This window comes from Tupaia chinensis, unplaced genomic scaffold (genome assembly GCF_000334495.1).
Source record: "Tupaia chinensis unplaced genomic scaffold, TupChi_1.0 Scaffold000146_1, whole genome shotgun sequence".
Lineage (NCBI taxonomy): Eukaryota > Metazoa > Chordata > Mammalia > Scandentia > Tupaiidae > Tupaia > Tupaia belangeri.
Window position 1 is genome coordinate 14016721 of NW_006159616.1, and position 13434 is coordinate 14030154.

At 42.6% G+C, this 13434-nt stretch overlaps 1 protein-coding gene and 1 pseudogene across 4 annotated transcripts in view; one reads left to right on the forward strand and one right to left on the reverse strand.

Annotated features, from left to right (window-relative positions):
- The window catches only part of CLSTN1 (calsyntenin 1), a gene marked incomplete at its 5' end in the record, with an annotated part of 50399 nt that overhangs the window by 13320 nt on the left and 23645 nt on the right, over positions 1-13434 (forward strand). For 2 of the 4 annotated variants that reach the window (XM_014586581.1, XM_014586583.2), the window contains 5 exon segments: positions 4028-4057; positions 5191-5386; positions 8598-8806; positions 10911-11060; positions 11173-11358. In XM_014586581.1, the coding sequence (XP_014442067.1) occupies positions 4028-4057; positions 5191-5386; positions 8598-8806; positions 10911-11060; positions 11173-11358 (771 nt within the window). 4 annotated transcript variants of the gene reach the window in all.
- Positions 12940-13434, reverse strand: part of LOC102489590 (translation initiation factor IF-3, mitochondrial pseudogene) — a 1134-nt pseudogene continuing 639 nt past the window's right edge.

The following is a 13434-nucleotide window of genomic DNA, read 5'->3' on the forward strand; positions in this document are numbered from 1 at the left end:
TTTCCCTTCATTCCAACTTGTTAACTCCAAGGAGAGACAGTTTGTAGCTCTTGGCCCACTGTTTCCTTCATCTCATGGTCGGAAGCAATGTCAGACACTGGTTGTTTGGTAAATACCTTTAACGTATTAAAGTACTTATTTAGCAATGTACCCAGTCGGTGGGTTTACCCAGGCCAGACACTTCATCCCAGGGGTCTTAACTCTGCTCTTACCTGTAGTGACCTTTGTCAGGAAGTACACTGCAGTCCCTGTCAATAATGTCAGCTCAGGGTCAGCCCCATGGTTAAGGTGGCTGAATTCCATATGGCTGACTGCACTGTTCAAGTCCCAGACCTGGTAACTTGAAGAACACTGTGGGGGGGACCAGCAATTAGCGTAATGGTTATGCTGCTGAACTCCCATGTAGTCGACCAGTTTGAGTCTTGGACCCGGTGGCTTAAACTCACGCCAGGCACGTGTGCGTGCCTGCCCAAGATCCCAAGAGGAGATTGGAGGTTAAGGGATTGCGGTGTGGCCATCCCCCCGGGGGGTGATTTCTCGCTTTCTGTCTCTCTGTCTCTCTCTGTCTGGCTGGCGAGTGCATGCACCCTATAGCAAAAACCTCTCCAAAAAGAAAAAAGATAGTTCCATGTCTTCTGGGCCAACACATTGTTTTCCAATTTTTCAGAGGGTGCATGCACTGACCAGAGACAGAGAGAGAGAGAAAGATAAAGTGAGAAAGCACCCCCATGGAAGATGGTCATGCCATAATTCTCACTCCTCTATTTCTCCGTCCTTTCGGTATTTTGGGCATACATGGATAGGTGCCCACAGTGTTCTTTTTTTTTTTTTTTGAGAGGTTTTTGCTATAGGGCATGTGCGCTCGCTGGAAAGACACGAACCGCAGTTGACTATGTTGGAGTCCAGCGACATAACCATTATGCTAACTGCTGGTCCTGGAACTAACTATCTTAACCATTTTCTCTTTTGAGTAGTAAACTCCAAGTTGAAAACGCAGACGTTTCCCCCAGATGAAAATTGAACAGCATGAATTATTTTAAAATGTATCATGCAATATTAATATACTTGAATAAAATATAATCATAATTCAGAGGATAAGTATATTCTCGAAAACAATTTGGCACATCTGGTACTGGACAGGTCTGCCCAGATGTATCTTGGATCAGGGATCAGTAAATCTTTTCTCTAAAGGGCCTGATAGTGACTGAAGCTTTGTAGCATCTCTTTTGCAGTAAAATAACTTCGTAATTATAGTGTGAAAAGCAGTCACAGACACATAGAAAAGTATGTCTGTGCTCTAATAAAACATTTATGGACACTGACATTTGAATTTCATATTATTTCTCATGTTACAGAATACTCTTTAAAAAGGTAAAAAAAAAAAAAAAAGCATTCTTAGCACATGGGGTGTTCAAAAACAAGGGCTCAGGGCCGGCAGGTGGCATGTTGGTTAAAGGCACTGGACTCCCACATAGGTGACCACGGTTCGAGTCTCAGACCTGGTGGCTTGCTTTCTCACTTTCTCTCTCTCACTTTGTATCTCTCTGGTCAACTTAAAATAAATAAATACAATTAAATAAAATAATTCTTAAAAAAAAAAAAATGACTGGTGGGTTGGCCCAGAAACCATGGTTTACAGACCCTGTTCAAGGGAGCGCTGTCCCTGAGAATTCACTGCAGTGGTGGGCTGCTCTGCGTCTGCAGCCTCCAGTGCTCAGTGAGGCTACTGAACACTGATTGGGACTGTGGCTAGTGTGACGAGGAATGGATTATTTTTTTAAAGAGTCATTTTATTTTACTTTATTTATTTATTTAAATTTGACCAGCAAGAAACAGAATGAGACTGGGGAGAGGGAGAGAGTAAGTTGCCAGGTCCTGGGACTCGAACCACTGTCGGTCATGTAGTAGACCAGGACACTCCTAACCTCCATATCACCTGCCAGCCCTGAGAAATGGAACTTTTGAAATGATAAATAGTGATGTTTAAAAATTTAATTGGAATAATAATAATCTGGAAAAAATAATGAAAAGCTATTGGATGATGATGATTGGGAATTTTAAGCTCTTTGTATTGACTGATATGCATGGTATTCCTTCTGGAAAAAGAAATGTAATACACTGTGAAGTTATGTGATTCAATGTAATATAAACAAGATTAGGTGAAAAACAGGGTAATATTTGTCAGCAAAAACGAATGAATCTTAGCTACACAAATTTTTTAAATTGAATTTCTAATATTTCATGTTTTTCTTCTTTTAGAGAGATTTTTGCTATAGGGCATAAGACACTTGCCAGAGCGACAAAGAGACAGAAAGCGAGAAATCACTCCCCAGGGGGATGACCATGCCGTAATCTCTTCTTCTCCGTTCTCCTCTTGGGATTTTGGGCACATACACACACGCACCTGGTGTGTTTTAAGCCACCCTGCCCAACTTGATCCGCACTCAACTACATGGGAGTCCAGCGACGTAACCATTACGCCATCTGCTGGTCCCAGTGTCATTTCTTTTTTTGTGTGTGTGTGTGTGGGGGGAAGGTTTTTGCTCTAGGGTGCGTGCGCTTGCCAGAAAGACAGAGAGAGACAGAGAGACAGAAAGTGAGAAAACACGCCCCAGGGGGCATGGTCACCCCCCAGGGGGCATGGCCACGCTGCAATCCCTTCTCCTCCATTCTCCTCTCAGGATCTTGGGCACACACGCGACTGGTGTGAGTTTAAGCCACCGGGTCCAGGACTTGAACCGCGGTCGACTACATGGGAATCCAGAGACATAGCCATTACGCTAACTGCTGGTCCCTCATTTCATTTTAATGTGAATAGTAGTTTCAGTGTTAACAGGCCCAGGTGGCTAGCGGCTCCCGGATCGGGCAGCAGGGATCTGCAGAGGCTCTTGTGCGTGCAGCAGGAAGCACAGACGGCAGTATTCATGACAGCATTATCACACTTGGTAGAACACCGGAGCTGTGGCACACACAGTGGAAAATGGGGATCGCCGTAGTGAGCATCTGTCAAGTGCTTTCTTCACACCAAGAGTGTTTCAAGCACTTTACATATTGAACTCTTTGGATTCTCTTAGGTAATAGTGAAGTGAAAAATAAGGGTAATATTTGTCAACAAAAATGAATGAATCTTAGCTACACAAAGTGAGTGCAAGTCACAAGCACTGTATCAGATGATGCCATTTATAAAACCGTAAAAACAAGCAAAATGAAACTATGTTCTGGAGAGATGTTTGGCTAAACCATTGAAAAAGCAGGGACTTGAAGCTGTGTTACTTTGAGGGGAGACAAGGTGAGCAGGGACGCCGTATTTGAGGGCCAGCGGGACGTGGGGCCTTGCATATTCTGCTCCTCTGCAGTAGTATGTGTATGTGGGGGTGGCGGGAGTCGGCAGGACTTGTTCTAGTTTCATGGAACAGTGTTTTCATGCCGTACAAAGAGTGGTCATTGTAGCATCCCTCCTGTTCTTTTTGAATCACATTTAAGGGATGCTGTTAACCAGAGGGGCTTGTTTGTTATCTCAGTTTGGTACTTGAGAGTAGAAAACATTGTTATTTATTCAGTTCAAGAACAAAGGGTTGAAACATTTTGTTACACATTTTTATTTCACTTAGTCCAATGATGAGTTGAATGTTACCTGAATCTAGCTGAGCAAATTTAGCTTGAAAATGAGAATCTGAAAACTGTAACGTAACAAGTAGGTTTACTTAATTATTGTCGTTGAAGTGTTCACTGAAAGAAAAATCCTAGTGACACCTGAGGGGCTAGGAAACATAGCAGCATCTGTGACTTATCAATAGTATAACTTCAAAGTTTTGCAGTGATTCATGGTAAGTTGGATTCAAAGTGACATTTTGTCACTGAGGATCCAGTTTCGCTATAGTAATGCTAGTAGCTGACTACTGAGCTTATTGTTAAAGTGTATGTCAAGCTTTTCTATATAATGTGTGCATCTTTGACTTTTTTCCTTATTGTTCAGTCTTCATTCTTTCCTGTATTACTGACATGGGTTTATCTTTTCTCCCTTTAGAGAGTTTTGAGGTGACAGTCACCAAAGAAGGTGATAAAGGGTTCTTTCTATCCCTCTTATCAATATTAACCCACTAACTTTGTTTTTAAAATTGGGAATCAGCCCTTAAACAGAAGAAACTGTCATGCTTTTTTACCCCTGTTTATTCTACTTTGTTTCTATTGTAAAATATATTGATGGAAATTGTATGTAACCAGACCCCTGGTTAGAAATATCTGGAAATCAGACATCCATTTGAACTGTATGGATAATCCTGTACATTTTTGTTTAATTGAACATCAGAGATCTGCTTGGTAACAATTGTCTATGAGTTGGAATTATGGAACAGTTCAGCTTTATTTTCATGTGAAATGTTTCGTGATGTTTTATATATGCATCAAAACATTTTTGATCTCCTACGGGCAAGAATGGAAACGGATTTTTGTCTCCTAAGAGATGTAGTTACGTTCCCAGGCTGGCGTCTTTTTCAGGTTTGGTAGAATAAAGTTCGAAACAAAGGAAAGTCTAGCAAATGCCTCTCCGTAGTAGAAATGGCACCTTACTCGTGGAGGATAGCTGTTGAAATGGATGCCTGAAAAGTTGGTATTTCTACCTTTCTCATTTAGTAGTTTGTTTTGATTCCCTAATTTTAGCCAGGCTTATTGCACAGGAAGACTTGTTTCTTTTGATTTTTTTTTTTTTTGACAGAATTTCTGTAATTACGGTGCTGATCCTATATCTCATGCTTCTTCCTCTCTCAACACGTAATAACTGCGTTTCAGCTTCTCTCTGGGTCAAATCAAACAGCTGCCCGGCTCTCCCAGTAGCTGGGGCAGCAGGGTGTTCTCAGGCTGTGGCTGTTTGCTAATGAGACTCCTTTTACCCTCGAGCTGTCTTAAGTGCTCCTGTGGAATGCCTGTCTATATTTTCTCTTTCTCTCTTTTGTATTCCTGCATGAATGGATGCAAAGTAAACAAGTTGCTTGGAAAGCCAGAACATGCTTCTTTTTACTAAAGCCCCAGAACTCACCCATGTTAAAAAGCACAGTGCCCCCTGCTTTGTCCACAGACCCTCAAACCCCTGGCTGCCGAATTGTTGTCATTTATTTTCTGTGGGGGTGGGTCCTGGGGTTGTGGAAGGCTTGTGCAGAGGACATTCTAACCCATTCTGCTTTGACTTCTCAGGTGAGATTTGTGGATTTAAAATCCATGGGCAGAATGTCCCCTTTGACGCAGTGGTAGTGGATAAATCCACTGGTGAGGGAATAATTCGCTCAAAAGAAAAACTGGACTGTGAGCTGCAGAAAGACTACACGTTCACCATCCAGGCCTATGATTGCGGGAAGGGACCCGATGGCACCAACGTGAAAAAGTCTCATAAGTAAGCAACTGGACAAAGCGCACGTAACCCCTGCGTAAATGTGTGTGTACAAGGAAATACTGAGGGTCCCTGTCGACTTTTCCCCAAGACTTTCTGAGTGTTTGAAATATGAGGCAGAAGGTAGTTCTTAGGTGCCCATAATTAAGTTGGGGGGAAAAAATAGAAAGAAAAAGAAAAAATTGAGGGCTTGCAGAAGGAAGGGAAGGAAAAGGGGGAGTTTCGTCCTTTACAGGGTCTCCCCGTGACACCATCATCCTGCCCCAGCCTCTCAGTGAGGACCTCAGGTACATGCCACCATGCCTGGCCTGTTTAGGTTGGCCAGGAACGGAACCTGGGCCTCCCACGTTGCCTCAGCTCGCCCATTGCACCACCACAGCTGGGTAACATGCATACTGTGGGCAGGAGTCATGCCTGCTTGTATGCAGTTCCTACAAGAACCTTGTAGGTAGTCCCTACAAAAGCCTGGTGCATGTTACATTTTGAATTAACGAATGAATAATTTTATTCCATGAAAAACTTTGTTTAAAAAAAAACAACTAAGGGCCCAGCCAGTAGTATGATACTTAAGGTAGTTAGATCCCACGTGGCCAACTGCAGTTCAAGTCCCAGATGTTGTGGCTTGAAAAGTCTGAGTATGTGTGTGCTCAAAATCCCAAACAGAGGGAAAACAAAGGAAAGGGGATTGCTGCATGGCCATTCCCCCCATGGCGGGGGGGGGGGGGGGGTGCTTCCTCATTTTCTCTTTTTTCTTTCTGTCTCTCTATAATGAGTACATATGCCTTCTAGCAAATTAAAAGAGAAAAGAAGGAAGGAAGAAAAAACGAAGGAGAGAGGGGGGAGACAAAAAGAGGTCCCTATATTGAAAATGTAAAAAGCTCACTTTTTCTGAGGATGATAATTTTGTTGTTCTCTTTCTCTTTTACTGTAAATTCCAAGGGCACGCAGTTCATCACTGCTGGTGCAAATGAACTGCCTTATTCCATATCCTCAGTACGTTCAGCTGTTTGCTGCTGGTATAGCAGAGAGGACTATCAGTAAGACATGGGCTTAGCATTCTAGTCTTTTCTTTCCCACTCACTAGCCCTTTGACATGAGGCAGATTTAACCTTGTTAAGTGTCAGTTTGACCTGGCCCATCTACCAAGGAAAGAGAGGTATGTGGGTGAGATGGTATCATGTAACTATTGGGAGGGTCCAACCAGACGGCATTTGTACGTGGAGGCTCTTGGTGACTTGTGGGGCTGATGCATGGCAGTGAGTCACTCCACATCTTACACAGCGTAACACGGGTTGAGCATCCTAAGTCTACAGATCCCAAATATGAGATGCTCCAAAATTTGAAACTTTTTGAGCATCGGTATGATGCCACACGTGGAAAATTTCATACTTGATCTTGTGATGGGTCATAGATGAAATGCAGTATGAAAATATTATATAAAAATGACCTTCATGGGGGCCATATGGTGGCAAAGCAGTCTTTAGAGCAGTCCCACAGGGGGATTCCCCGTTCAAGTCCAGAGACCTCCCTGAGGAAGCTGGGTACATTCTTGCCCGTGGTCTGGAGCTGGCAGGAGGCTAGGGATGAATTGTGGCTATAAGACTGTTGGAGGTGCCATCTGCGTCTCTGTCTCTCTCACACATGGAAGAAATTAATAAATTTTAAAAAAAGTACATTCAGACTGTGTATATAAGGTATATGTGAAACATAAATGGATTTGTGTTTATAATTCACCCTATCCCCAAGATACCTCGTTATGTATATGTAGATACTCTAAAACCTAGAAATGCTCTGGTCCCAAGCATTTACTTGGGATACTCAACCTGTGTTTGTTTTCCTTGAAAAAGATCATCTTTTAACCAAAGACCTTCTCTCTCTCTTTTTTTTTATATATATTTTATTTATTTATTTTCTTTTTTACATTTTTAAAAATCCATTCAATCACATTATTTAGCTTACAAGGTGATCATTTCAATATGTGAACATTTCTCCCCGGTCCAGTTGATCAAAATATAACAATACTACCTCCCTGTCCCAACAATGCTGTCTCCGTATCCCTCCTCCAAATGTTTTTCCCCAGGCCCCACTCCTCCACACACACCACATCTGGCATTCACACCCATCTCTTATGTTTGCACATCCTTTAACCTGTCAGTTTCAGTTATAGAGTGCGGACACTCGGTATATATTAATTGGGGACATACAGTGTCTCTCCTTGATAGCCTGGCTTACTTCACTCAGCAGTAAATCTGAGTATTCTTCACTTTCTGTCAAAAACCAGGGTTTTGTTGTTTTTTTATGGCTGAATAGTATTCCATAGAATATATGTGCCACAGTTTTTCAATCCATTCATCCGTACAGGGGCATTTGGGTTGGTTCCATGTCTTAGCAATCGTGAAAAGTGCCACAATAAACATCGATGTGCAAGCACTTTTCCAATGAAGACTTCTTCTGTCCTTTGGGTAGATGCCAAGGAGTGGGATTCCAAAGACCCTCTCTGATTCAGATGTAGGTCCTGATCAATAACTCTTGAAACTTAACAGCTTTCTTTATTAGAAGCCTGGACCAAGGACTTGTTAGTTTCCTTGATAACCAAGCTGGGTAGTTATTTCTCAGGAGGACTCTGGACACGACATAGATTTAGAAATACAGTCAAGGCAGAAAGTAGCAGCAAGAGGTTCTTCTTCCTGAGCCCCTTCATTTGTTGAATCAGTGTCCCAGTGATGGATTACCGATGGTCTCTCCCCATTGCTAGAAATTGGACAGAATTTAGTTGTCATATCTAACATTCCTATTGAGAGTATTTCTTTCTTTTTCTTCCCTTGGCTCTCTCTCTTTTTTTTTTCCCTAGATTTTGCAACAAAATATCTTTCAGTGATTAAAGAACACATATATGATAATAATTTTTCTCCTTTCTTCATGTGCTATTTCATATTGTCAAAGAAAACCCCAAGTCTGTTTTACATTATTACATTTTTACCAACTGCCTTATTCTTAATACTTGGAGGAATCAACCCAAATCCCTATGTTTTTTCTGTTGTCTCCACACTGAATTAAAAACAATAATTTGTTTCAATTTTAACTGTATGAATGTCACAAAACAAGGTTATCAGAAAAAGGAAATTTAAAAATAGGGCAAAATTGGTGTCCTTTTAGTAAAAAACAAAACCCCAAACAAGACAAAAACCATCTTGTTTCCTCCCCCATTGTCCAGAGCAACTGTCCACATCCAGGTGAACGATGTGAACGAGTATGCACCTGTGTTCAAGGAGAAGTCCTACAAGGCGACGGTCGTGGAAGGGAAGCAGTACGACAGCATCCTGAGAGTGGAGGCCGTGGACGCAGACTGCTCCCCTCAGTTCAGCCAGATCTGCAGCTATGAGATCGTCACTCCAGACGTGCCGTTTACTGTTGACAAAGATGGTAAGAGTGAGGAGCATGTCCTCCTGAGCTAGGGGAAGCGGTCTCTGGACTCAGAGTTCCTTCTAACCCAGCTTCAAACCCAAGTGCATATTGTTTGACAGAACTTCAGTGAAACTCACAGATTTAGAGACCCAACTCAGTGTGTGTTTCTTTCACATTTCTTTTTATTTTTTTGGAGAGGTTTTTTGCTATAGGGCGCGTGCGCTCGCCAGATAGACAGAGAGAGACATAGAGACAGAAAGCGAGAAATCACCCCCCAGGGGGGATGGTCACGCCGCAATCCCTTCTCCTCCATTCTCCTCTCAGGATCTTGGGCACGCACGCACATGCGCCCGGCGTGAGTTTTAAGCCACCGGGTCCGGGATGCAAACCACGGTCGACTATGTGGGAGTCCAGCAACATAGCCATTACGCCAACTGCTGGTTCCCCACATTTAAGTTTTCACTCTGTCCCCCAACAGCTTCTTGTTTAGAACCTATGAGTTTAGTCTTGTGTTCTTTTCTCTTTTTTTGGAGAGGTTTTTGCTATAGGGCACGTGCCCTTGCCAGACAGACAGAGAGAGAGAGCCAGAACGCGAGAAATCACCCCCCCAGGGGGGATGGTCACGCCGCAGTCCCTTCTCCTCCATTCTCCTCTCGGGATCTTGGGCACGCACGTACACGTGCCCGGCTTGAGTTTTAAACCACCGGGTCTGGGACTTGAACCGCGGTCGACTACGTGGTAATCCAGTGACATAGCCATTTCGCTAACTGCTGGTCCCAAGTCTTGTGTTCTTTTCTTTACTACCAAAAATCAAGTACCCATCCCTCAGCAGTATAGTTTTTATTTCTTTAGTCTTCTTACATTTCAGTCCACATGCATCTGAATGAAACTGACCTTAGTCTCATTTTCTGTTTTGCATTAAATTTGAATGTTCTGCCTTCTCTAGGATGAGCGTTTATATCTTACTGCCACTGCCAGGCCCCCACCATCCTTAGTAATTGAACAGCAGTGACTCACTTGAGAGCTTAGCTTCTTTATGAGAATATAGCTTCTTAATGATAATGTGATGTCTCCACTGTTAATTAATGCACAGTCCAGAATCTTTAATAGGATTATGGACATTGCAGAGACCAGTAGATGGCATAATGGTTACATTGTTGGGCTCCCATGTAGTTGACCACAGTTCAAGTCCTGGACCTGGAGGCTTGAAATTCACATTAGGCATGTGTGCGTGCATGTCCAAAATCCCAAGAGGAGAGTGGAGAAGGGGTTGTGGTATGGCTGTTCCCCCGGGTGGGAGGTGAATTCTCTCTTTCTGTCTCTCTGCCCCTTGGTGAGCACACGCTTCCTATAGCAAAAATCGCTCTCTGAAACAACAACAGGAAAGGATTATGAGGGACCAGCAGTTAGTGTAATGGCTATGTCGCTGGACTCCCATGTAATTGACCGTGGTTCGCGTCCTGGACCTGGTGGCTTAAAACTCACGCCGAGTGCATGTGCATGTGTGCCCAAGATCCCGAGAGGAGAATGGAGGAGAAGGGATTGTGGCGTGGCCATCCCCCCTGGGGGGTGATTTCTTGCTTTCTGTCTCTATGTCTCTCTCCATCTGTCTGGCGAGTACACGCGCCCTATGGCAAAAACCTCTCCAAAAAAAGGAAAGAAAGAAAGGATTATGGACATTGCAGACACTTTCCAGGTTCTAGGTGGGTGGGACTCTCTCTCTCTACCCACCCCCACCGTTTGAACAAAGTAAGTCCTTTAGCAATAAGTAGTTGGTATATCTGGGTCTTGTATTTGATATTTGAGGCTCTTGAGTTATTTTGTTATTTTTAGTCTCTTCTGTGTAACCTGTTCAGTCTTACAGTTAATATAAATCAAATGTAACTCGGAGTAACTGGAAGCTGAGTTGTGTGTGCTCATCTCTTCTGGTTAAATATTTCAAGGTGGACTTGGGGTGTGTGCTAGCTCAGGTGAGACCAGATGAGTGTGCATTATCTCAAGTGCAAGTTTACTTCTGTGTCAGTCTTTACGAGACCTAATGCGCACGTGTGTTGTGTTTCAGCACAGGCCGAGTAAAACAGCATGGGTTTGGGTTCTCACTGTTGTTATTTTCCTCTGTAAGGTTATATAAAAAACACAGAGAAGTTAAACTACGGGAAAGAACATCAGTATAAGCTGAGTGTCACTGCCTATGACTGTGGAAAGAAAAGAGCCACAGAAGATGTTTTGGTGAAGATCAGCATCAAGCCCACTTGCACCCCTGGGTGGCAAGGTGAGCCTTACTGTCTCCTCTGCCCTCACAGCTGTCCTTAAAACTCGTGTACCTCAGAGCCCTAAAGTGAGCTTTCCTTCTTCCTCCAACACCAACCTGTGGGCCAACACAGGATGGAACAACAGGATTGAGTATGAACCTGGCACGGGTGCTTTGGCCGTCTTCCCAAATATCCACCTGGAGACGTGTGATGAACCAGTTGCCTCAGTGCAGGCCACAGTGGAGCTGGAGACCAGCCACATCGGGAAAGGCTGTGACCGAGATACCTACTCTGAGAAGTCCCTGCACCGGCTCTGCGGTAAGGACTCTGGCAGGCTTTTTTTTTTTTGTAAAGAGAGATTTTTGCTATCGGGTACATGCACTCACCAGAGAGACAGAAAGCAAAAAATCATCCCCCAGGGAGGATGACTATGCCACAATCTATTCTCCTCTTGGGATTTTGGGCATGTACGCACATGCAACCTGCATGACTTTTAAGCCATCGGATTCAGGACTTGGACCACGGTTGACTACATGGGAGTCCAGTGATGTAACCATTACACCACTTGCTGGTCCCTCTGGCAGTCTTCAGGGAAGGAAAGAGACCCTCACACCTGGAAATGTTTGTGTGTATGGATGTTGGTGATTATAAACTAACAGACACTCTAAATTTCTGAAATGACTTGCCACCTTCTGGCTAATTATCATACTGGATCAGTTTCAGAGAGGAAAGAGTTCATAAACTCTAAAAAATCTATTCAAAATGTGTTTTTATGTGAGAACCATTGATTTGGAGAAAGTAACATATGTTGAGAATCATCCAGATAGGGTTGTAAGTGGAGTGAGTTTTATGTAAAATGAGGTATTTTAGGTGTGCTTGTGGCATGGTGGTTAAGGTAACTGTATCCCACATGGCCAACTGCATGGGTCCCAGACCCAACAGCTTGGGCACGTGTTTAAAAAGAAAGAAGGGAAAAATGGAGTATTTAAGGACTAAAAAACAAAAAAAAACAAAAAAACCCACATACACAAAAACTAATGCAGTAGCTTTTGGCAAACACGAATTTGAATTCAAAACTAAGAGTACCTACATCTAATTTCTTTTTTAGAATTATTTTATTTAACTTTACTTATTAATTTAAATTTGACCAGAGAGGGACAGAATTAGAGAGAGAGAGAAGGAAAGTGAGAAAGCAAGCCACCAGGTCTGGGACTTGAACTGTGGTCGGCCATGTGGGAGTCCAGCACCCTTAACCACCAGGCCACCTACCAGCCCCGTCTATATCAAATTTATAGTCCTAGGAGACTTTATGTATTACAAACATTGTGTGGAAAAGTTGAGATGCAGAGTGATTGGGAATCTGACCACAAGACTAACTCTCTGTCCTTACCATCGGTTGTTGATTTTCTCCTGGTTTATCTAGATGAGGAGGAGATGACCTATAGGTTCCTCTGGCAGAAGATGCTGAGAGAAGAACGTTTTACTTGACCAGCGATAAAATACACTACTTTACGTGGCCTCTTCATGATTGCTAGGGTCTTTTGTGTTTTAAGAGCTGCTTGGAAACAGCTTTGCAGGGAGCATTTTCATAAACTGACCTTTCTTTTTACTAGCCTGATAACAACCATTTAGGCAACTGATTTTCTTAATAATTGAAAATTGTTACATGATAAATAAGCAAAAGAAGCAAACTGCATTGTACTGGCTCGTCCTGATGACGAATATACTTACTGGGATGTTCTGTGACCCTTGAGTCCAGGTATTCATAATCATGGACCCAGATGCATGTAGGGTAAAGGGTCTGCAGCATGTTCTGTTCTTTTCTAATCTGTGCGTGTAAGTATAATGTATATTTTTTCTATTTTTTTAATTTCAGAAGCATATTTTTTAAAATTAAAGTCATTGAAGAACATTTGATTCCCTATCATTTCCATTTTCTTTGTTCAAGTGTCTCTTTTCTGGATCTCTTGAGTTTCTTTATACACCTTCTCTGCTCTTTTGCTCAAATAATGAAGGACACACATCAAAGCTTTTCTCCTCTGAAGCTTATGGCCTGGATGAGAAAGCAATTCCAGGCATAGTCTGGAGTATCTGATTAAATATTGCCGCCATTTTCTCTTCTGGCTCATCAACATTTTTCTCTTTTTTTTTTTTTTTAATTATTTATTTCGAGCCAGCAGGTGGTGTGGTGGTTAAGAGTGCTGGACTCTCACATGGTTGACTGCGGTTCAAGTCCCGGACCTGGCAGCTTTCTCTCTCTTTCTCTGTCTCTCTCTTTCTCCTTCCCTGGTCAAATTAAAAATAAAGTTAATTAATTATTTTAAAGATTATTTATTTATTTCCTTTCATTTGTTATTGTTGTTATTTTTAATTTGACCAGATAGAAAGGGAAAG